Genomic DNA, 21,780 nt, shown 5'->3' with positions numbered 1-21,780 from the left:
CCCTCCCCTCTGCTCCTTCGTGGCCGCGGGGCACCGCTGCTTTAAGGGCGACATCACAAGGGTGCGGAAGGCCAGGGGCGTGGAACTCCGGGCTCTTCTCTTGGTGTTTCTGGAGCGCCCCTGGGCTCTGGATTTCCACCTCCATGGGACCACGGGCCCGCACGTGAGCACTGAGGACGCGGCCATGGCTGAGGGCAGCGAGCTGGTGAACAGGCTCATGATCGAGAATGCAGACCTCAGGAAGCAGGTGCGCCTCATGAAGGAGAACCAGATGCTGAAGCGGCTGCTCAGTGAGAGCTGCCAGGAGAGCTGTGGGCGCGGGGGCTGCGACCTGCTCATCCCCAAGGCGCCTGCCTACCCTGAGGCCTGCTCGCCTTGCAGTGCAGGTGAGCCCGGGCCTGTGTCCTCAGGCGGGTCCGCACCTGGGAGGAGGGCGGACAGGTTACCCGCTTGGGCTGGTGGGGCTCTGTGTCCGTGGTGGCCGCCGAGGTGCTGTCACAGAGGCTACAAACAGCACGTCCAGGTCCACCAAGGTCAGCCCGGGGGTGCTGGCGGGGCCGGCCGTGTGCGCCTCTCCTTTCCTGGGAGCCGGGCCCGCCGGGCACGCTCAACCCTCGTGCGGGGCAGCTTCGCCCGCCGCGCTGGCCGTCAGTCAAGGCCCGTCGCCTGGACCCCACGACAGGAGTGGGAAGGGCGCCCAGGAGGGGGGAGCTGCAGCATCACCAGCAGGAAGTGAGTGAGGAACCGTAAAACAGCGCGCCCTGTGGGAGCCGCTGCAGAGGCCGTGACACTTGCTGTGAGTCAGTTGGCTGTGCTTTAAGCATTTTCATATGTGGAGCATGATTTAGGGCATGGTTGGAGCCCTGACCTTGGTTTGAGTGGTTGGAATGTGGACAGTGGGCCCCTGCCAGGCAACCTCCTTGTCTCTGGAGGTGGTGATCACTCACTGCCCAGTAGGGCGGGCAGAGTCCACACCCCAGCCCTTGCCTGGGGGTGCCCGCGCCCGTGGACCTGCCATCTCTTGGGATGAGCCGTTTTTAACGACAGGGTGTGAGATGGTTTCCTTTCCTTTTGGAAGCAGTTGAAGCTGCTTCCAAAGCTGCTGCCAGTTCCGCAGCAGGATGCCCGGCTGCTCCGGGGACCTCCGTTGTGTGGTCACCTCCTGGAGTCCACCGAATGCCTGCTGCCACCCTGAGCAAGCAGGCCCACGTGGAAGGTGGCACCATCACCCATCAGCCCCCTGCACGCAGCTTGTGGGCGCAGGGCCCCGTGAGCGAGCGTGTCCCCAGGGTGCGAGGGTCCCTCACGGCATCTCCACACCTTCAGCCTCAGGGGGGCCTTGAGGAAGGAGCTCAGACAAGCAGGGGGTCCTCGTGGGGGATGGAGGGTAAAGGAGGGGGCCCTGCCGGAGCTCAGGACACACACTTGTCCCCGGGCGCTTGCTGAGGAGGGGCTGGCCTCACGGTGCTGTGTCCCGCGTGTGACGCCTGCAGAGCGTCCGTGCCGCCTTCGCAGCCTACGAGGGACGCCTAGTGCACGGAGGCTCATGGGGCACTTGTCCCAAGGCCTCGCCTGCACTGTGACAACTGTCAAGAGTCACTTGCCTCGTGCCACTCTGTCACCCTTCATCCCAAGAATGGGCCTACCCTCAGGGCTCAGAGCCATCCACGTGGTCAGCGGGCACAGGCTCTCTGGGCCTCCCCTCACTGGGCTGGAAGGGTGGGCTGCGGGCGAGGTACAGGCCCTCGCTCAGGCTGGGCTGTTCCCCGTCAGAGTCCAAGTCGGGCCAGAGTCTCTGGGACCATGGCCAGCACCCCGCCTGTGGGCAAGCCCAGATCCTGCCGGACAGCAGTCTTAGGAGGAGCCCCAGCCCCTGGCCAGCCCGCGCCACCAGGCCTTCCACAGAGAGGCCTTGGAGCCCCAGCTGCAGGGTGTGGGCCAAGGTCGGCATGGGCCCCAGCCATCCTCAGGGTCACCTCCATGCCCAGGGTTCAGCCTTCGGCAGAGGGTGCAGCCTTGGCCTTGGGGCTGGACTTGGAGAGCCAGCGGGTGTTCCTGCGAGCAGCTCAAGGCACAGACGGGAGAACTGCACACAGCAGCGGCTCACTGTCTGCATTCGAAACAGGACGTGCTCTGAAGAGCCATTTTTCCCATTTACCAGAGTCGCTCAGGGAACGTAACTGCCCCCAGGCCGAGCCTGAGCTCCTGACCCCACTCCCAGAGGCAGCCGCTGCCAGCGTCTGCTCGGCGTCTCTCTGACATTGTCGGTGGCTCTGTGTGTGTCTAGGGATCCTTTTAGTTACGTTGGGGCTGAGCCGTTCTACACTTTGATTTCCCCAACCGTCCATCTTGCTGTCATTGCCCATCGGCCCTCTCCTGGAGGGCACACTGTTCCCTGTGGGTTCACCACAAGCCCTTCAGCCTGGACCCCACGACAGGAGCTCCTTTCCAGCTCCCTGTGACCACGGATGGCCCCACGTGTGCATCTGCGGCCTGCCGAGGGGTAGCTGTCGGGAAACCCTTAGGTCAAAGGCCACGTGCAGTTGAAACGTTGAAGAGGACACTGGGGCCCTCTCCAAAAGGCTGCGGCCTCTGCACCCTGCAGCTTCCCAGTACACGGCCTCACCTGTGGGAGCTGAGCCAGGCCACACCGGGGTCTCCTGGGGCCGCTTCGAGCAGATGGTACACATGATCCAAGGGACAGAGGCGGGGCGGCCTCAACCGCCCCGGCCCCTCCCTCCTGGGCCTGATTCCTTCAGACCATCCTGGTCCCCGAGCCCCTCGAGTCATGGAGCCTCCGCTGTTGCCTGGACTCCTTGCTGTCCTGGGTGCAGTGTCAGGTGATTTAAGTAGTTTCTGAGTATCTCTCTGCCTCTTTCCCTTTAACACCGTGATGTGGCTATTTCTGTATTGTTATAAATATATTTCAAATGGCTGTGTAATATTCCCAAAATCAGATGAACCACAATTGAATGAACTCTTCTTATGTTTGAAATGACAGTTCTTTTTTCTTACGCCGAGGTAGATACCACAGCAAAATACTTTATATTTAGGGTTATTTCCTTAGGGTATGTTTTCCTAAAGGTAGAATCACTGGCTCAGAAGGCAGCGGTAATTCTTTTCACATTTCTTCTGCGTACATTTACCCAGAGGATGATTTCATCTACTGCAGTTTTATTAAGCTCTTTTGGCTCTGTTTCTTCAAGCCTCTTCAGCCAGGTCTCACACATAAATCTTTCACGTTAATTAGTTTATCCCTGGAGCACTTTATGTTACTTGTTGTAATCATGGATGGGATTTCTTTTTCCACTGTATTTTCGTTATCAGTGTTGCTGTGTTTTGGAAAGCTGTTGATTTGTAGATATTTATCCTATATCCAGCCTGTTCATAAGCTGTTTTATTCTGCTAAGTTTTTCAGTTCATTCTCCTATGTTTTCTAAGTCTATAGTTGCTCTGTTTACAAACGATCATTTTAAACGAGGTTGGCAGCTCATACACTTGTTTCTGTCTTTGTTCCTCAGAACTCCCAGGACCTTTGGCCTTGGCAGCCTCCCCGCTATCCTCCTGGTGGGTGGTGGGCCGTGAATGGCCCTGTCTGCCCAGGGATCGGGGGATGTGCAGTCTGGGTGCTGGGGAAGAGTCTTTCTAGTCCTTTTTTTTTTTTTTTTTTTTTTGCGGTACGCGGGCCTCTCACTGTTGTGGCCTCTTCCGTTGCGGAGCACAGGCTCCGGACGCGCAGGCTCAGCGGCCATGGCTCATGGGCCCAGCCACTCCGCGGCATGTGGGATCTTCCCGGACTGGGGCACGAACCCGTGTCCCCTGCATCGGCAGGCGGACTCTCAACCACTGCGCCACCAGGGAAGCCCGTAGTCCTTATTTTTAAAGAACAACAAAAAAAAAAGAACTGAGAAACGGCTTATTTTGTTAAATTTTTATGACCTCGTTTCGGCATCGGCGGAAGTGCCCTCAGCTGCTTCTCACAGCTCGTCTGTGGGGTCTTGTTATGCTGCTTCGTTGAGAGACCCCGTGGGTCCTGGGTCTGAGCTGTGTCTGTTGTGGCATCTGTTTGGCTGGGGCTTTGCTTAGGATCTCTGGACTCTGTTCCTACATGAATCTGGGCTACAGTTTCCTTTCTGTGGGCTGTCTTTGCAGGGATTCGATATCAGCGTTGTGACAATTTATAACCTTAATAATCAAGCATCTTTTAATTTTTTCAGTGTTCCAACCTCGTTTATATGATGTAGGGATTGTGAATTGTTTGGGAACTTGAAAGAACTCACTCACCAACCAATCACCCAGGCCTGCAGCCCTTTGCAGCATAACTATTCTGTAACTTCTAGGTTTTCCTTTTTTGCTTATTGGTCCATTTAGGTTTTCTACTTCTGAGTCATTTAAAATAATTTCCCAGATGATCTCTCCTTTTATTAAAATTTTCAATTAATATTCATTTGTATATATTATCAATACTTTTATAATTTAAACATTATCTTCCTAGTCATTCTTATGTCACTTTTCTCATTTCCAATTTTACTCCTTTATGTTTTCTGTCTCTCTAAAGTAGCTTTCCACAGTTCCGCTCTCATTGGGCTTCCCAGAGCTGTTGCGAGTTTATTTCTGCTGCCATTTTTATTATTTTCTAACTTTTTCTTTCTTCAAGAGTTCATTCCCATATGAATGTTTAATTTTTTGCTGATGTTTTAGAAGTAATTAAAGGATTTAAGTTACTAATTTCACTCTAAATACAGTTTTTGTTTTATAAAGTATTTTTTTTAATTTATCTTTTGGCTGCGTTGGGTCTTTGTTGCTGCAATGCAGGCTTTCTCTAGTTGTGGTGAGCGGGGGCTACTCTTTGTTGCGGTGCATGGGCTGCTCATTGCATGGCTCCTCTTGTTGTAGAGCATGGAATCTAGGCGCGTGGGCTTCAGTAGTTGCAGCACATGGGCTCAGTAGGTGTGGCTCGCAGGCTCTAGAGCGCAGCCTCAGTAGTTGTGGTGAACGGGATTCCTTGCTCCGCAGCATGTGGAATCTTCCCGGACCAGGGCTTGAACCCATGTCCCCTGCATTGGCAGGCGGATTCTTAACCGCTGTGCCACCAGGGAGGTCCCTCTAAATACGAGATTTAAAAAAAAATTTATTTATTTTTTTATGCAGTAGGTTCTTATTAGTTATCCATTTTATACATATTAGTGTATATATGTCAATCCCAATCTCCCAATTCATCACACCACCACCCCCGCCCACCACTTTCTCCTCTTGCTGTGCATACGTTTGATCTCTACATCTGTGTCTCTATTTCTGCCCTGCAAACCAGTTCATCTGCACCACTTTTCTAGGCTCCACATATATGTGTTAATATATGATATTTGTTTTTCTCTTTCTGACTTACATCACTCTGTATGAGAGTCTCTAGATCCATCCACGTCTCTACAAATGACCCAATTTCGTTCCTGTTTATGGCTGAGTAATATTCCATTGTACATAGGTACCACATCTTCTTTATCCACTCTTCTGTCGATGGGCATTTAGGTTGCTTCCTGGCTATTGTAAATAGTGCTGCAATGAACATTGGGGTGCATGGGTCTTTTTGAATTATGGTTTTCTCTGGGTATATGACCAGTAGTGGGATTGCTGGGTCATACGGTAATTCTATTTTTAGTTTTTTAAGACACCTCCATACTGTTCTCCATAGTGGCTGTATCAATTTACATTCCCACCAACAGTGCAAGAGGGTTCCCTTTTCTTCACACCCTCCCCAGCATTTGTTTTTTGTAGATTTTCTGATGATGCCCATTCTAACTGGTGTGAGGTGATACCTCATTGTAGTTTTGATTTGCATTTCTCTAATGATTAGTGATGTTGAGCAGCTTTTCATGTGCTTCTTGGCCATCTGTATGTCTTCTTTGGAGAAATGTCTATTTAGGTCTTCTGCCCATTTTTGGATTGGGTTGTTTGGTTTTTTTAGTATAGAGCTGCATGAGCTGTTTATATATTTTGGAGATTAATCCTTTGCCCATTGATTCGTTTGCAAATATTTTTTCCCATTCTGAGGGTTGTCTTTTCGTCCTGTTTGTAGTTTCCTTTGCTTTGCAAAAGCTCTTAAGTTTCATTAGGTCCCATTTGTTTATTTTTGGTTTCATTTCCATTACTCTAGGAGGTGGATCAAAAAAGATCTTGCTGTGATTTATGTCAAAGAATGTTCTTCCTATGTTTTTCTCTAAGAGTTTTATAGTGTCCAGTCTTACATTTAAGTCTCTAATCCATTTTGAGTTTATTTTTGTGTATGGTGTTAAGGACTGTTCTAATTTCATTCTTTTACATGTAGCTGTCCAGTTTTCCCAGCACCAATTATTGAAGAGACTGTCTTTTCTCCACTGTATATCCTTGCCTCCTTCATCATAGATTAGTTGACCATAGGTACGTGGATTTATCTCTGGGCTTTCTATCCTGTTCCATTCATCTATATTTCTGTTTTTGTGCAAGTACCATATTGTCTTGATAACTGTAGCTTTGTAGTATAGTCTGAAGTCAGGGAGTCTGATTCCTCCCACTCAGTTTTTTTTCCCTCAAGATTGCTTTGGCTATTCAGGGTCTTTTTTGTCTCCCTAAAAATTTTAAGACTTTTTGTTCTAGTTCTGTAAAAATGCCATTGGTAATTTGATAGGGATTGCATTGAATCTGTAGATTGCTTTGGGTAGTATAGTCATTTTCACAATATTGATTCTTCCAATCCAAGAACATGGTATATCTCTCCATCTGTTGGTATCATCTTTAATTTCTTTCATCAGTGTCTTATAGTTTTCTGCATACAGGTCTTTTATCTCCCTAGGTAGGTTTATTCCTAGGTATTTTATTCTTTTTGTTGCAATGGTAAATGGGAGTGTTTCCTTGATTTCTCTTTCAGATTTTTCATCATTAGTGTATAGGAATGCAAGAGATTTCTGTGCATTAATTTTGTATCCTGCAACTCTACCAAATTCACTGATTAGCTCTAGTAGTTTTCTGGTGGCATCTTTAGGATTCTCTATGTATAGTATCATGTCATCTGCAAACAGTGACAGTTTTACTTCTTCTTTTCCAATATGTATTCCTTTTATTTCTTTTTCTTCTCTGATTGCTGTGGCTAGGACTTCCAAAACTATGTTGAATAATAGTGGTGAGAGTGAACATCCTTGTCTTGTTCCTGATCTTAGAGGAAATGCTTTCAGTTTTTCACCATTGAGAATGATGTTTGCTGTGGCATTTAATATGTTGAGGTAGGTTTCCTCTATGCCCATTTTCTGGAGAGTTTTTATTATAAATGGGTGTTGAATTTTGTCAAAAGATTTTTCTGCATCTATTGAGATGATCATATGGTTCTTCCTCTTCAATTTGCTAATACGGTGTATCACACTGATTGATTTGCGTATGTTGAAGAATCCTTGCATCCCTGGGATAAATCCCACTTGATCATGGTGTATGGTCCTTTCACTGCATTGTTGGATTCTTTTTGCTAGTATTTTTTTGAGGATTTTTGCATCTATATTCATCAGTGATATTGGTCTGTAACTTTCTTTTTTTGTAATATCTTTGTCTGGTTTTGTTATCAGGATGATGGTGGCCTCCTCGAATGAGTTTGGGAGTGTTCCTTCCTCTACAATTTTTTGGAAGAGTTTGAGAAGGATGGGTGTTAGCTCTTCTCTAAATGTTTGATAGAATTCACCTGTGAAGCCATCTGGTTCTGGACTGTTGTTTGTTGGAAGATTTTTAATCACAGTTTCAATTTCATTACTTGTGATTGGTCTGTTCATATTTTCTGTTTCTTCCTTGTTCAGTCTTGGAATGTTATACTTTTCTAAGAATTTGTCCATTTCTTCCAGGTTGTCCATTTTATTGGCATAGAGTTGTTTGTAGTAGTCTCTTAGGATGCTTTATATTTCTTCGGAGTCTGTCGTAACTTCTCCTTTTTCATTTCTAATTTTATTGATTTGAGTCCTCTCCCTCTTTTTCTTGATGAGTTTGGCTAAGGTTTTATCAATTTTGTTTATCTTCTCAAAGAACCACCTTTTAGTTTTATTGATCTTTGCTCTGATCTTTATGATTTCTTTCCTTCTACTAACTTTGGGTTTTGTTTGTTCTTCTTTCTCTAGTTCATTTAGGTGTAAGGTTAGTTTGTTTATTTGAGATTTTTCTTGTTTCTTGAGGTAGGCTTGTATTGCTATAAAATTCCCTCTTAGAAAGTCTTTTGCTGCATCCCGTAGGTTTTGGATCATCGTGTTTTCATCGTAATTTGTCTCTAGGTATTTTTTGATTTCCTCTTTGATTTCTTCATGATCTCTTGGTTATTTAGTAATGTATTGTATAGCCTCCATGTGTTTGTGTTTTTTTTACATATTTTTCCCTGTAATTGATTTCTAATCTCATAACGTTGTGGTCAGAAATTTTGCTTGATATGATTTCAATTTTCTTAAATTTACCAAAGCTTGATTTGTGACCCAAGATATGATCTACCCTGGAGAATGTTCTGTGCACACTTGAGAAGAAAGTGTAATCTGCTGTTTTTGGCTGGAATGTACTATAAATATCAATTAAATCTATCTGGTCTATTGTGTCATTTAAAGCTTGTGTTTCCTTATTAATTTTCTGTCTGGATGGTCTGTCCATTGGTGTAAGTGAGGTTTTAAAGTCCCCACTATTATTGGGTCACTGTTGATTTCCTCTTTTATAGCTGTTAGCAGTTGCCTTATGTATTGAGGTGCTCCTATGTTGGGTGCATATATATTTATAATTGTTATATCTTCTTCTTGGATTGATCCCTTGACCATTATGTAGTGGCCTTCCTTGTCTCTTGTAATATTCTTTATTTTAAAGTCTATTTTATCTGATATGAGTATTGCTACTCCAGCTTTCTTTTGATTTCCATTTGCATGGAATATCTTTTTCCATCCCCTCACTTTCAGTCTGTTTGTGTCCCTAGGTCTGAAGTGCGTCTCTTATAGACAGCATATAGATGGGTCTTGTTTTTGTATCCGTTCAGCAAGCCTGTGTCTTTTGGTTGGAGCATTTAATCCATTCACGTTTAAGGTAATTATCGATATGTATATTCCTACTACCATTTTCTTAACTGTTTTGGGTTTGTTTTTGTAGGTCCTTTTCTTCTCTTGTGTTTCCCACTTAGAGAAGTTCCTTTAGCATTTGTTGTAGAGCTGGTTTGGTGGTGCTGAATTCTCTTAGCTTTTGCTTGTCTCTAAAGCTTTTGATTTCTCCATCGAATCTGAATGAGATCCTTGCCGGGTAGAGTAATCTTGGTTGTAGGTTCTTCCCTTTCATCACTTTAATAATACCATGCCACTCCCTTCTGGCTTGTAGAGTTTCTTCTGAGAAATCAGCTGTTAACCTTATGGGAATTCCCTTGTATGTTATTTGTCGTTTTTCCCTTATTGCTTTCAATAATTTTTCTTTGTCTTTAATTTTTGTCAGTTTGATTATTACGTGTCTTGGCATGTTTCTCCTGCCTGGGACTCTCTGCACTTCCTGGACTTGGGTGGCTATTTCCTTTCCCATGTTAGGGAAGTTTTCAACTATAATCTCTTCAAATATTTTCTCGTGTCCTTTGTCTCTCTCTTCTCCTTCTGGGACCCCTATAATGCAAGTGTTGTTGTGTTTAATGTTGTCCCAGAGGCCTCTTAGGCTGTCTTCATTTCTTTTCATTCTTTTTTCTTTATTCTGTCCTGCGGCAGTGAATTCTACCATTCTGTTTTCCAGATCACTTATCCCGTCTTCCTTGGTTTTGCTGCTATTCATCCTTCTAGTGTATTTGTCATTTCAGTTATTGTATTACCCATCTCTGTTTGTTTGTCCTTTAATTCTTCTAGGTGTCTGTTTTTTAATTCTTCTAGGTCTTTGTTAAACATTTCTTGCATCTTCTCGATCTTTGCCTCCATTCTTTTTCCGAGGTCCTGGATCATCTTCACTATCATTATTCTGAATTCTTTTTCTGGAAGATTTCCTGTCTCCACTTCATTTAATTGTTTTTCTGGGGTTTTATCTTGTTCCTTCATCTGGTACATAGCCCTCTGACTTTTCGTCTTGTCTATCTTTCTGTGAGTGTGGTTTTTGTTCCACAGGCTGCAGGATTGTAGTTCTTCTTGCTTCTGCTGTCTGCTCTCTCCTGGAGAATTTAGATGATTACTTTTATCCACCAGTTCGTTTTCAGACTTGCTCAGTTTGTAATGCTCTTAAAACATCCAGGTTCAGATGTAGAGTCAGCAGCATCAGAAACTCCGATGATAGCTCTTGACTGATGTAGACGAAGGTGAATCAATAGTCAATCTAATGATACCACGGGACCACTGCTTATCGAAAACCCAGTCTTCAAACTGAGAGGCACGGGTGGCTATGTCTCACTGTGAGGACAAGGACACTGGCAGCAGAAGTTCTGGAAAGTACTCTCCTTGGCGTGAGCCCTCCCAGAGTCCACCTAAATACAGTTGGTTTTTTTTTTTTAAACAAATCCTACAGCTTGGCTTGGGTTGTTATTCTTTTTAAATTTATTTATTTATTTGTTTATGGCTGTGTTGGGTCTTCGTTTCTGTGCGAGGGCTTTCTCTAGTTGCGGCAAGCGGGGGCCACTCTTCATCGTGGTGTGCGGGCCTCTCACTATCGCGGCCTCTCTTGTTGCAGAGCACAGGCTCCAGACGCGCAGGCTCAGTAGTTGTGGCTCACGGGCCTAGTGGCTCCGTGGCATGTGGGATCCTCCCAGACCAGGGCTCGAACCCGTGTCCCCTGCATTAGCAGGCAGATTCTCAGCCACTGCGCCACCAGGGAGGTCCCTGAATACAGTTTTCAATGTACTGATGTCGTAGTATATATAGTGTTCTGATTTTCAGTAGTTTTCAATAATCATTTTCTTCCTATTTTTATTTCCTCCTTGATCTGATCATTACTTAAGAGAATGCTTTTAATTCTGAGGAGATGGAGTTTTCTATTGACTCTCATTTTTCACTTACAGTTTTATTGTAATGTGACCTGAAAATTTGGACTTCACTGAGGATTAAATAAAAATTTTTTTTAACGTTTAACACAAATTTATTAAGGCTTAGGAATAACAGAAGGGGATTTCAATTCACTAAATAGAAACTAAATGAAAAGTGCAAACCCACCTGGCCACACAACAATCCCTCATAGATGTGGCTCTTCCCCAAGTCCATGAGGTGTTTTTCCAGCCCCTGCCCACTGCTGGAACAGCCCACCTCCCCTCGGGATATTTGCGTCCTGAGCACAGGGCTCTAGGCTCCTCGGGCTGAGCCAGAGGAAGAATCCAGCTCTGGGGACCCTTGATGCCTCAGCCTTGGTAAGTCCCTGAGGCGTGTCCTGTTGGCAGTTTGTGGGCTGTGTGTTTGGCAGGGGATGCACATCGAGGGACACTGATCGTGGCTTTGCTTTTACAAGGAAATCTGGAAACAGCCCCACGTGCCTCAGTGGGATGATGGTTAAAAAAATCTGTGTCTGTGTGCAAGTGTGTGTGCACGTGTGCCGGGAAATGGTTAAATGAACCAGTGAGCTACCAAATGACTCAGTCAATGTGGATAAATCTCAACAAAAGATAAGTTTCAGAATAAAACATGTGTCAGATGATACCATTTCTGTAAAATTTAAGAAGCACATAACAGTCACTGTCACAGTGTGTGGATGCACAGGTTGGAGGAGGCATCAGAGGCACCCACGCTCACTGTGCCCATGAACCTGAGGCTGCTGGTGTCCTTGGGCGCCGGCGCCCATAGCTGTCTCGCCCACGTGTCCGTCACCTCCTCCCGTAAAGGGGAGCAGGTGTCAGAGCCGGGGCAGGGTGTGTGCGTGTTCTTAAAGTGGTCTCTGCACTTCTCGGGATGTTTCGGGAACCTCAGCCCGACGTCTCCTTCCTCTCCTCCCTGCCCTAGTTCCAGATTTTGGAAGGTTCAACGGTGGCCCTGATGCACCCTCCCAGCTGCAGGCGTCCTCCCTGGAGGATCTGCTGTGCTCACACGCCCCCCTCTCCAGCGAGGACGATGCCTCCCCAGGCTGTGCGACCTCCTCCCAGGTGCCCTTCAAGAATTTCCTCAGCTCCCCAGAGCTGTCTGCGCCCCGTGGCTCTGACCGGAAGCTGTCCCCGCTCCTGAGTTCCTTGCAGGACCCGCTGGCGGACAAGAGCCTGCTGGAGCCCAGGGAGGTGGGCCGGCCCAAGAAGGTGTGCTTCTTGGAGAGCAGCCTGCCCTCCGGGGACAGGACCAGGAAGAGCTTCTACCTTAACGGTACAGCGGGCCAGGGGTGGGTGCAGGGTGGGAGGCGCTGCTGGGGAGAGTGGTCCGGGCTCTGTGCTGCTGCATTTATCTGTGTCAGTATTGATTCCAATACACAGTGTCTCAATGACTATAGCTTTATAATAAGACTGTAGATCAGATGGTATAAGTTCTTCAACTTTGTTCTTTTTGTCCAAGTTGTTCTGCCTATTCTAGGTTCTGTATGAATGTTAGAATCAACTTGCCCATTTCTACAAGAAAACCTTGCTGGCATCTACATTGAAAATTGGTTGTTCACAGTCTTCTGTTGGAAGAAGATTCTATCTAGGACTTTACAGTTAGAGAGGAGAAGTCACTGCCTGGCTTCAAAGCTTCAAAGGAAAGGCTGACTCTCTTGTTAGGGGCTAATGCAGCTGGTGACTTGAAGTTGAAGCCAGTGCTCATGTATCTTCTGAAAATCCTAAGGCCCTTAAGAATTATGCATTTATCATCTGAAAATCCTAAGAGCACTCTGCCTGCGCTCTATAAATGGAAAACAAAGCCTGGATAACAGCACATCCGTTTGCAAAATGGTTTACTGAATATTTTAAGTCCCCTACTGAGACCTACTGCTCAGAAAAAAAGATTCCTTTCAAAATATTACTGCCCATCAACAATGCACCTGGTCACCCTGGAGCTCTGATGGAGATGCACAATGAGATAAAGGTTGTTTTCATGTCTGCTAACACAACATCCATCCTGTAGCCCATGGATCAAGGAGTCATTTTGACTTTCAGGTCTTATTATTGAAGAAATACATTCCGTAAGGTTACAGCCACCACAGACAGTGATTCCTCTGATGGATCGGGGCAAAGTCAATTGAAACCTTCTGGAAAGGATTCATCATTCTAGATACCATTAAGAACATTCATGATTCACGGGAAGAGGTCAACATATCAACATTAACAGGAGTTTGGAAGAAGTTGGTACCAACCCTCATGGATGACTTTGAGAGGTTCAAGACCTCAGTGTGGGGCTTCCCTGGTGGTGCAGTGGTTAAGAATCCGCCTGCCAATGCAGAGGATACGGTTTCGAGCCCTGGTCCTGGAAGATCCCACATCCTGTGGAGCAACTAAGCCTGTGCGCCACAACTACTGAGCCCGCACACCACAACTACTGAAGCCCGCATGCCTAGAGCCCGTGCTCCGCAATAAAAGAAGCCACCTCAATGAGAAGCCCTCGCACCGCAACAAAGAGTAGCCCCTGCTTACCGCAACTAGAGAAAGCCTGGGCGCAGCAACGAAGACCCAATGCAGCCAAAAGCAAAACCAAACCAAACCCTAATATTCGATTATTTTTTTAAAAAAAGACCTTAGTGGGGGAAATAACTGCAGATGTGGTGGAAACTGCAGGAGAACTAGAATCAGAAGTGGAGCCTGAGATGTGACTGACTTGCTGCAATCTCAGGATAAAGCCTTCATAGATGAGGAGCTGCTTTTTATGGATGATCTAAGAAAGTGGATTCTTGAAATGGAATCTACTCCTAGTGAAGATGCTGTAAAGATTGTTGAAATGACAACAAAGGATTTAGAACATTACATAAACGTAGTCAATAAAGTAGCAGCAGGGTTTGAGAGGATTAACTTTAATTTTGAAAGAAGTTCTATTGTGGGTGAAATGCTATGAAACAGCAATGCATGCTACGGAGGAATTATTCTTGAAATGAGGTGCAGTCAATGTGGCAAACTTCACTGTTACCTTTTTAAAGAAATTGCCACACCAACCCCAGCCTTCAGCAGCCACCACCCTGATCAGTCAGCAGCCATCAGCACTGAGGCAGGGGCCCTCCCCAGCAAAAAGGTTGTGACTCACTGAAGGCTCAAATGATGGTTAGCATTTTTTAGCAGTAAAATATTTTAAAATTAAGGTATGTACATTGGAGTTTTTTTGGACATAATGTTATTGCACACTATAGACTACAGTATAGTGTAAAACTAATTTTATGTGCACTGAAAAACCAAAAAAGTTCATGTGACTTGCTTTAGTGTGATATTTTGCTTTATTGTGGTGGTCTGGAACTGGATCAGCAATATATCCAAGGTATGCCTGTATATCTCTCCATTTATTTAGTTCTTTAAAAATATCGCTCAAGCCGCCGTCCTCGTTAGTATAGTGGTGAGTTTCCCCGCCTGTCATGCCGGAGACCGGGGTTCGATTCCCTGACAGGGAGGCAACACGCCCTCGGGACTTCCCTGGTGGAGCAGTGGTTAAGAATCCGCCTGCCAATGCGGGGGACTCAGGTTCGAGCCCTGGTCTGGGAAGATCCCACGTACCGCAAAGCACCTAAGCCCATGCGCCACAACTACTGAGCCTGTACTTTAGAGCCCGTGAGCCACAACTACTGAGCCCGTGTGCCACAACTACTGAAGCCCGCACACCTAGAGTCCGTGCTCCGCAACAAGAGAAGGCACTGCAATAAGAAGCCCGCGCACCACAACGAAAACCCAACGCCTCCAATAAATAGATAAATAAATAAGTTAAAAAAATATTGCTCAGCAATATTTTATAGTCTTCTGTGTACAGATCTTGCACATTTTTGTTGAATTTATCCCTCAGTATTTCATGTTTTTGATGCTGAAAAATAAATAGTATTGTTTTTATCAATATGAATTTCGGATTGTTTCTAGTATACAGTAACACAATTGGTTTTGTATATTGACCCCATGATGGTTAATTTTATTTGTCAACTTGACTGGGCCATTAGGTGCCCAGATATTTGGTCAAACATTATTCTGGGTATTTCTGTGAGGATGTTTTTGGATGAGTTTAATATTTAAATCAATAGACTGAGTAAAGTAGATGGACTTCCTTAATGTGGGTGGGCCTCATCCAATCACTTGAAGGCCTGAATAGGACAAAAAGGCTGACTCTCTCCTAAGTAAGAGGGAATTCCTCCTGCCTGACTGCCTTTGGATTGCAACTGAAATCTCAGCTCTTATGCCTCCAGTCCTTTGAACTGGAGCCACACCATTGATTCTCTTGTTTCTCAGACCTTGAGCTCAGACTGAGACTATATCATCAGCTCTTCTGAGCCTCCAGCTTGCTGACTCACCCTCACAGGTCTTGGGACTTGTCAGTTTTCATAATCACACACACACACACACCACATATGGTTCTGTTTCTGTTTCTCTAAAGAACCCTGACAAATAGAACCTTGTATCTTGCAACTTAACTGAACTCACATATTTGTTCTAGTAGTTTTTTTTTAGATTCTTTAGGATAGATACCATGTCATTTGTGAATAAAGACAAAGTTATTTTTTCATTTCTAATCTGTATGCCTTTAATTTCTTTTTCTTGTCTTATTGCATTGGCTGGAACAGTGTTGAATAGAAATGGTGACAGTGGGCATTCTTGTCTTTTTTGGATGTAGGGGGAAAGCATTCCGTCTGTCACCATTAAGTATGATGTTAGCTAAGTTTTGTAGATGCCCTCCATCAGGTTGAGGAAGTTCCCTTTAATTCCTTGTTTGCTCAGAGTTATCCTGGATGTATTTTGGAATTTGTTGAATGCTTTTTCTGCACCTATTGAGATGAGCATTTGGTTTTCATTTGTAGTTTGTTAATATGGTAAATAACATTGATTGATTTTTGAATTATAAACCAACCTTGCATTACTGAGATAAACCTCACTTGGTCATGATGTATTATACTTTTTTGTATTGTTTGATTCAATTTACTAAATTTTTGTTAAGAATTTTTGCAGTCTGTGAGGGATATTGGTCTATAGTTTTCTTATGTCATTTTTTGACTTTGATATTGGGTTAATGTCAGCCTCAGTGAATGAGGAAGAAAGTGTTCCATTCTCTTTAATTATCTAGATGAGTTTGTGTAGAATTGGCATTATGTATTCCTTAGGTGTCTGGTAAAGTTCATCACTGAAACCATCTGAGCATTGAATTTTCTTTGTAGGAACATTCTCTCCCCACCCCAACAAATTCAATTTCCTTAGTTGATATAAGGCTGTTCAAATTTTTTTAAATTTCTTCTTGAGTGAGATTTGGTAGTTCACTCACAAAAAAAGATACAAAAGTGAGCTTTTGTATCTTTTAAGGAATTGGTTCATTTCATCCGAGTTGTTAAATTTATTGGCATAAAGTTGTTGTTAGTATTACATTATTATCCTTTTAATGTCTGTAAAATCTGTGGTGATGCCATCTCTCTTTTCTGATAGTGGTAATTTTTGTCTTCTTTTTTTCTGTAATAAGTCTGGATAGAGGTTTATCAATCTTACTGACACTTTTTCTTTGAGGAATAGGTTTTTGGCTGGATCTTGGAAGGCCCAAGTTGGCTAGACATGATTTCTAGATCCTCTCAGGTGTAGCTCGTTTCTTCTGCCTAATTTATACTTTAGGGAAGCAGGGAGAAGGACTGATTTCTGATGAGATAAATGTATTAATACAGAAGGAGGAGTTTGCAGCCTGCTCCTCCATGGGCCCCATTTTCCCTAACATGTTTCTGTGCAGTGTATCTGGTTCTCAGCTTTAATTCCTGGGTACCTTGTACAGCACTGCTAAGTGATTAAGGAAGGAGAACACTGAAAACTATAAAACATGGTTGAAAGAAATTAAGACCTAAATAAATGGAAAAAATCTTGCAGTCATGGCTTAAAAGACTTACTATTATCAAGATGGCAAAACTCCCCAAATTGATCCACAAACCTCAATGCAAATCCTTATCAAAATCCCACCTGGCTCCTTTGCAGAAATTGACATGCTGATCCTAAAATTTGTATGGAAATGCATGGGACTCAGAATAGGCAAAGCAATCTTGAAAAAGGAGAATAAAATCGGAGGACACACATTTCCCAATTTCAAAAGTTACTATAAAGTTACAGTAATCAACAGCATGGTACTGGTATAAGAACAGGCATACAAGTCGATGAAATAGAATAAGTCCAGAGATAAACCCATGCATTTACAGGTTGGATCTTTGACAAGGGTTCCAAGACAATTCAGTGGGGAGAGAAGAGTCTTTTCAACAAACGGTGCTGGGAAAGTGGATATCCAGGTGCAAAATAATGAAGTTGGACTTCACACAATGTAGAAAGTTAACTAAAAATAGATCACAGACTTAAAAGACCTAACACCATAAAACTCTTAAAAGAAAACATAGACATAACTCTTATGACCTTGGATTTGGCAATAGAGTCATAGCTGTGACAACAAAGGTATGAGCAACAAAAGGAAAAACGGATATATCAGACTTTATCAAAGGTAAACACTTTGGTATTTCAAAGGAACATTTCAAAAAAGTGAGAAGTCAACTCACGGAATGGGAGAAAATATGTGTAAATCATGTATCCGATAAGGGAACAGTATCCAGGATATATAAGAACACTTACAACTCCTCAGTAAAAGACAAACAGTCCAATTAGAAATGGGCAAAGAATTTAAATAGACATTTCCCCAAAGAAGGCAGACAAATGGCCAATAAGCACGTGAAAAGATGTTCAGTATCCTCAGCCATCAGTGAAATGCAAATGAAAACTGCAGTGAGACACCACTTCACATCCACCAGGATGGTTATAATAAAAAAGACGGACGGGGCTTCCCTGGTGGCGCAGTGGTTGAGAGTCCGCCTGCCGATGCAGGGGACGCGGGTTCGTGTCCCGGTCCGGGAAGATCCCACATGCCACGGAACGGCTGGGTCCGTGAGCCATGGCCACTGAGCCTGCGCGTCTGGAGCCTGTGCTCCGCAACGGGAGAGGCTACAACAGTGAGAGGCCTGCGTACCGCAAAAAAAAAAAAAAAAAAAAAAGACGGACAATAAGCAGTGTTGGAGAGGGAGTGGGGGAATTGGAACCTACACACCTTGCCGCTGTGGAAAACAGTCTGGCAGTTCCTCAAAAAGTTAGACATAGAGTTACCTCGTGTCCCAGCAATTCCATTCCTAGGTATATCACCGAAAGACCTGAAAACATTTGTCCACACAAAAATGTTTATATGAGCGTTCATAGCAGCATTATTCATATTAGCCAACAAGTGGAAGCAGCCCAGATGCCTGTCCATGGAGGAATGGATAAACAGAATGTGCTGTATCCATACAACGGAATGTTGTTCAGCCATAAGTAGGACTGAAGTCCTGACACACGTTACCACATGGACGTGCCATGAAAGCATGCTGGGCGAATGAAGCCAGTCACGAAAGACCACATATTATGGGATCCCACCGATATGAAATGTCCAGAGTAGGCAAATCCATAGGGTCAGAAGGCGGGTGTGTGGCTGCAGTGTGAACCGCGAGTGAGTGCTAGTTGGGTACAGGGTTTGTAGACCGTGGTGATGGCTGTACGACTTGGTGAATATACTAAAAGCCACTGGATTGCATATTTGAAAAGAGTGAATTTTATAATGTGAATTACACCTCAATAAAAAGAGTTAAAAGTCATTGGGACGCAGCGAGCCCCTCAACCTCAGTTCCTTTGTGTGGAAGTGGAGCCTGAGGCCCCTCGAAGGCTCATCGTGAGGATAAGTCAAACCACGGAAGGACCAGAGACGCTCCTGGAGGAGGGAACGGAAGCAGCCCGGCTCAGCTGGGTTGGTTGCTCGGGGCCTCAAGGGCCCCTCTGAGGGGGTCCGAGCCCCTGTTACCAGGAACCTCCCCGTCACCTGCCTCCCTGTCCTGCCGCTCCGGCCTCAGCCGCCAGATTACTTTCTCGACACCTCTGTGGCTCCCTGTCTCCAGCATTTCTCCTGGGCCCTCGGACACCTGGCTCTCTACCTCCCCCAACCCTGTGACCTTGTGACCCCAGGGCCCTCACAGGGCTCTGGGTCTTGTGGCTCAGGGGAGGCCCCCTGCCCCGGGCACCCACACCCCCTCGGCCCCCATGCTGGCCCTCCCATCTGCCCGGCCCACATCCCCTGAGACCCGGAGTGCTCTGAGTTCGGCCTCGTCCTCCCCACTCAGCACCTGCACAGGCGCGGCCGAGGGAGCGGAAGGACGGATGTCCCCCCAGCCTCTCCTGGTGTCCACAGAGGAGGAGGCTGCCGATCCCTCGCCTTGATAAGCCCGTGCTGACTGGCAATCACGTTCCTGTGGAGAGTGACCGGGCGGGGTTCTGGGATGGGGGGCTGTGTGGACAGTCACAGGATGGGGCCGAGGGAAGCAGAACGAGGTCACGGGCAGGGCTGGTCCTGGAGCCCAGCGCTCACGCCCACACAGACAGCCCGCAGGGGCAGTTCAGCAACTCCCCGGGCCACTGAGCCCTGCCGGCATGGCTGGGGAGTCAGGCCGAGCTCTCTGTGTGCTGGGGGTCCTGAGCCTTCGGTGGGCACAGGTGTTTGTGGGTAACAGGACCGGGGGGCCGGCTCTCCACGCGGAGCACCTATCCCATTTGTGCACTGCCCGCCCGGTGGACGGACCTGGCAGGGCTGCACCATCCGACACCCTTGGAAGGGGTTTGGATCACGGGCGGGTTTGAAGGTTGCAGGGCTTTTAGGAAAAGCTTTAGGAATGGGCACGTTACTAAATGTCTCCCGTGGGGAAGAAAGGGCAGAGCGTGGAAGGCACCGGATGCTGTGCCGAGAGCCCGCGCCCCCCAGCCGGGCGTGTCCTGGTCGGTGAGGGCGCCCCGGGCATCGTGAGGCAGGCCCTTTCTCACCCAGCCGTCTCTCAAGGTCAGGTGCACCCGGTGATAACAGTGGGCAGTGTGACCTTCAAAGAGCACAGTGGTTTTGAAGGGTATTGATCGTATCACGGTTGTCAGGTGGAAGACTTGCTGACATCGGAGACTGCTGTGGGGAGGGGACATTTGGGAGCAGGTTTTGGAGGGGAGGGCGGTTGATGTGCCGGGGTGACGGTGGGCAATAATTAAAATTAGAATCTGCCAGCGCAGCAATCCTATTCACAACAAAGGAAAGTCTTATTACCGAACAAGCACTAGCCCAGCATGCGAGGCACGCGGGCTGCCGAGACAGAGCTACGCAGACTGGATCCACACGTGTTACTTACATGTCCTTCAGGTAACCAGACCCACCCTCAGGTGGGGGACACGCCTAGCCCGTCCCGAGTTCACCTGGTCTCCGGGCTGGGGCCTCTTAGGGGTCAACTTAGACTGGGTGCTGAGCAGACTCGGGGACAAGAAAATAATGCTGGGCTGTGAAACAGGCTTTTAGAGTGTTTACGCCCACTTTGTTGGGGAGTGGGGGAGGGATGGAGATAGGACCTGGGATCAGGGTGCTCAGGGAACATGCCAAGAACGGGGAGGAAAGGAAAGCTCTCTTTCCCCTTTGGCAACAGAAAATTCAAAGTTTCCTTTTAAATTTGTGTTGGCCTCACAGTGGAGGGCAGGTGTCAGTGGGGAGGAGGGTGCCCCCTCAGGTCACAACCAGGGCCTTGCGGAAGGCTCTGCTGGGCTCCCGAGGCTTCACCTCAAACGCACAGTGTCTGCGTTCGGGTCGGTCCTCTCCCTGAAATGGACCCTGGAGCACAGGCAGGAGGAAGGTGGGTGGCCCCTGACCCTCCGAGTCCTGGCCAGCCTGTCTCACTGGCCCCCCCGCCCCCCTCCTCCTTGCAGAGATCCAGAGCTTTGCCGGCACCGAGAAGGACGGGCGCATCGTTGGGGAGATCGCCTTCCAGCTGGACTGGCGCATCCTGGCCTATGTCTTCCCAGGGGTGACCCGGCTCTATGGCTTCACTGTGTCCAACATCCCTGAGAAGATCAAGCAGGTGCGCCTCCCTGCCTGGGGGCCCTCCCTGCCCTAGAACACCCCCTGCCCCGGGGTCCCCTTGCTGCCCCATCACACGTGGTGCCCACGCAGCTGCAGCCCTGGGCGAGCCTGAGTGGTGTCTGAGGCAGATGTGCCGGGGACACGATGAGCTGGTCCCATCTCAGGAGTGGCTCCAGGCCGGGGAGTACTTTGACGCTTAGCCCCAGCTGGCAAGACACCTTCTGCGAGCCTGGGGTGCCGCTCCCTGCTCTCCCTGACACTGTGCTGGAGGGCAACTGGGGGACGGCTCCCCTGGTGGGGCCTGGCTGTGGGCCTCAGTGTCACCACCTACACAGCTGCGCTAGGGGAATCTAGCCCCTGCCCTGCCCCCGGCCATGGGCCTGGGCCTCACCTCCCGCCCCACTCCACGGCCCCGCCTGCGGGTTCCCGGTTCTGCCCGCCCGCCCGCGCCTGTGCCCACAGACGTCCATCAAGTCCCTGGACGGCTCAGTGGACGAGAAGAAGCGGCTGGAGCTGACGCACCGCTACCTGACGCTGACGGCGTGCCTGGAGAGGCTGGGCTACAAGCGCGCTGTGCACCCCGTGTTCAGCGAGTTCCTCATCAACACCTACGGCATCCTGAAGCAGCGGCCCGACCTGCGCGCCAACCCGCTGCACAGCAGCCCGGCCGCCCTGCGCAAGTTGGTCATCGACGTCGTGCCCCCCAAGTTCCTGGGCGACTCGCTGCTTCTGCTCAACTGCCTGTGCGAGCTCTCCAAGGAGGACGGCCGCCCGCTCTTCGCCTGCTGAAGCTTCCGACCCGCGCCTCCCTGCAATA

The 21,780-nt window shown here is 47.3% G+C and overlaps 1 protein-coding gene across 1 annotated transcript; it reads left to right on the top strand.

Annotated features, from left to right (window-relative positions):
• Nucleotides 1-184: 184 nt before the first annotated feature.
• Nucleotides 185-20,911, top strand: SPATC1L (spermatogenesis and centriole associated 1 like; the record flags this gene model as incomplete). The annotated part of the gene is made up of 3 exons (XM_082655605.1): nucleotides 185-386; nucleotides 11,916-12,202; nucleotides 20,810-20,911. The coding sequence occupies 3 exons, from the start codon at nucleotides 185-187 to the stop codon at nucleotides 20,909-20,911; spliced, it is 591 nt and encodes a 196-aa protein (XP_082511731.1).
• Between the last annotated feature and the right edge of the window lie 869 nt (nucleotides 20,912-21,780).

The sequence above is a fragment of the Grampus griseus genome (genome assembly GCF_964374135.1).
Source record: "Grampus griseus genome assembly, chromosome: 5".
Taxonomy (NCBI): Eukaryota; Metazoa; Chordata; class Mammalia; order Artiodactyla; family Delphinidae; genus Grampus; species Grampus griseus.
Note: the sequence above shows the minus strand (reverse complement) of the source record. Positions and strands in the feature narration are given on the sequence as shown.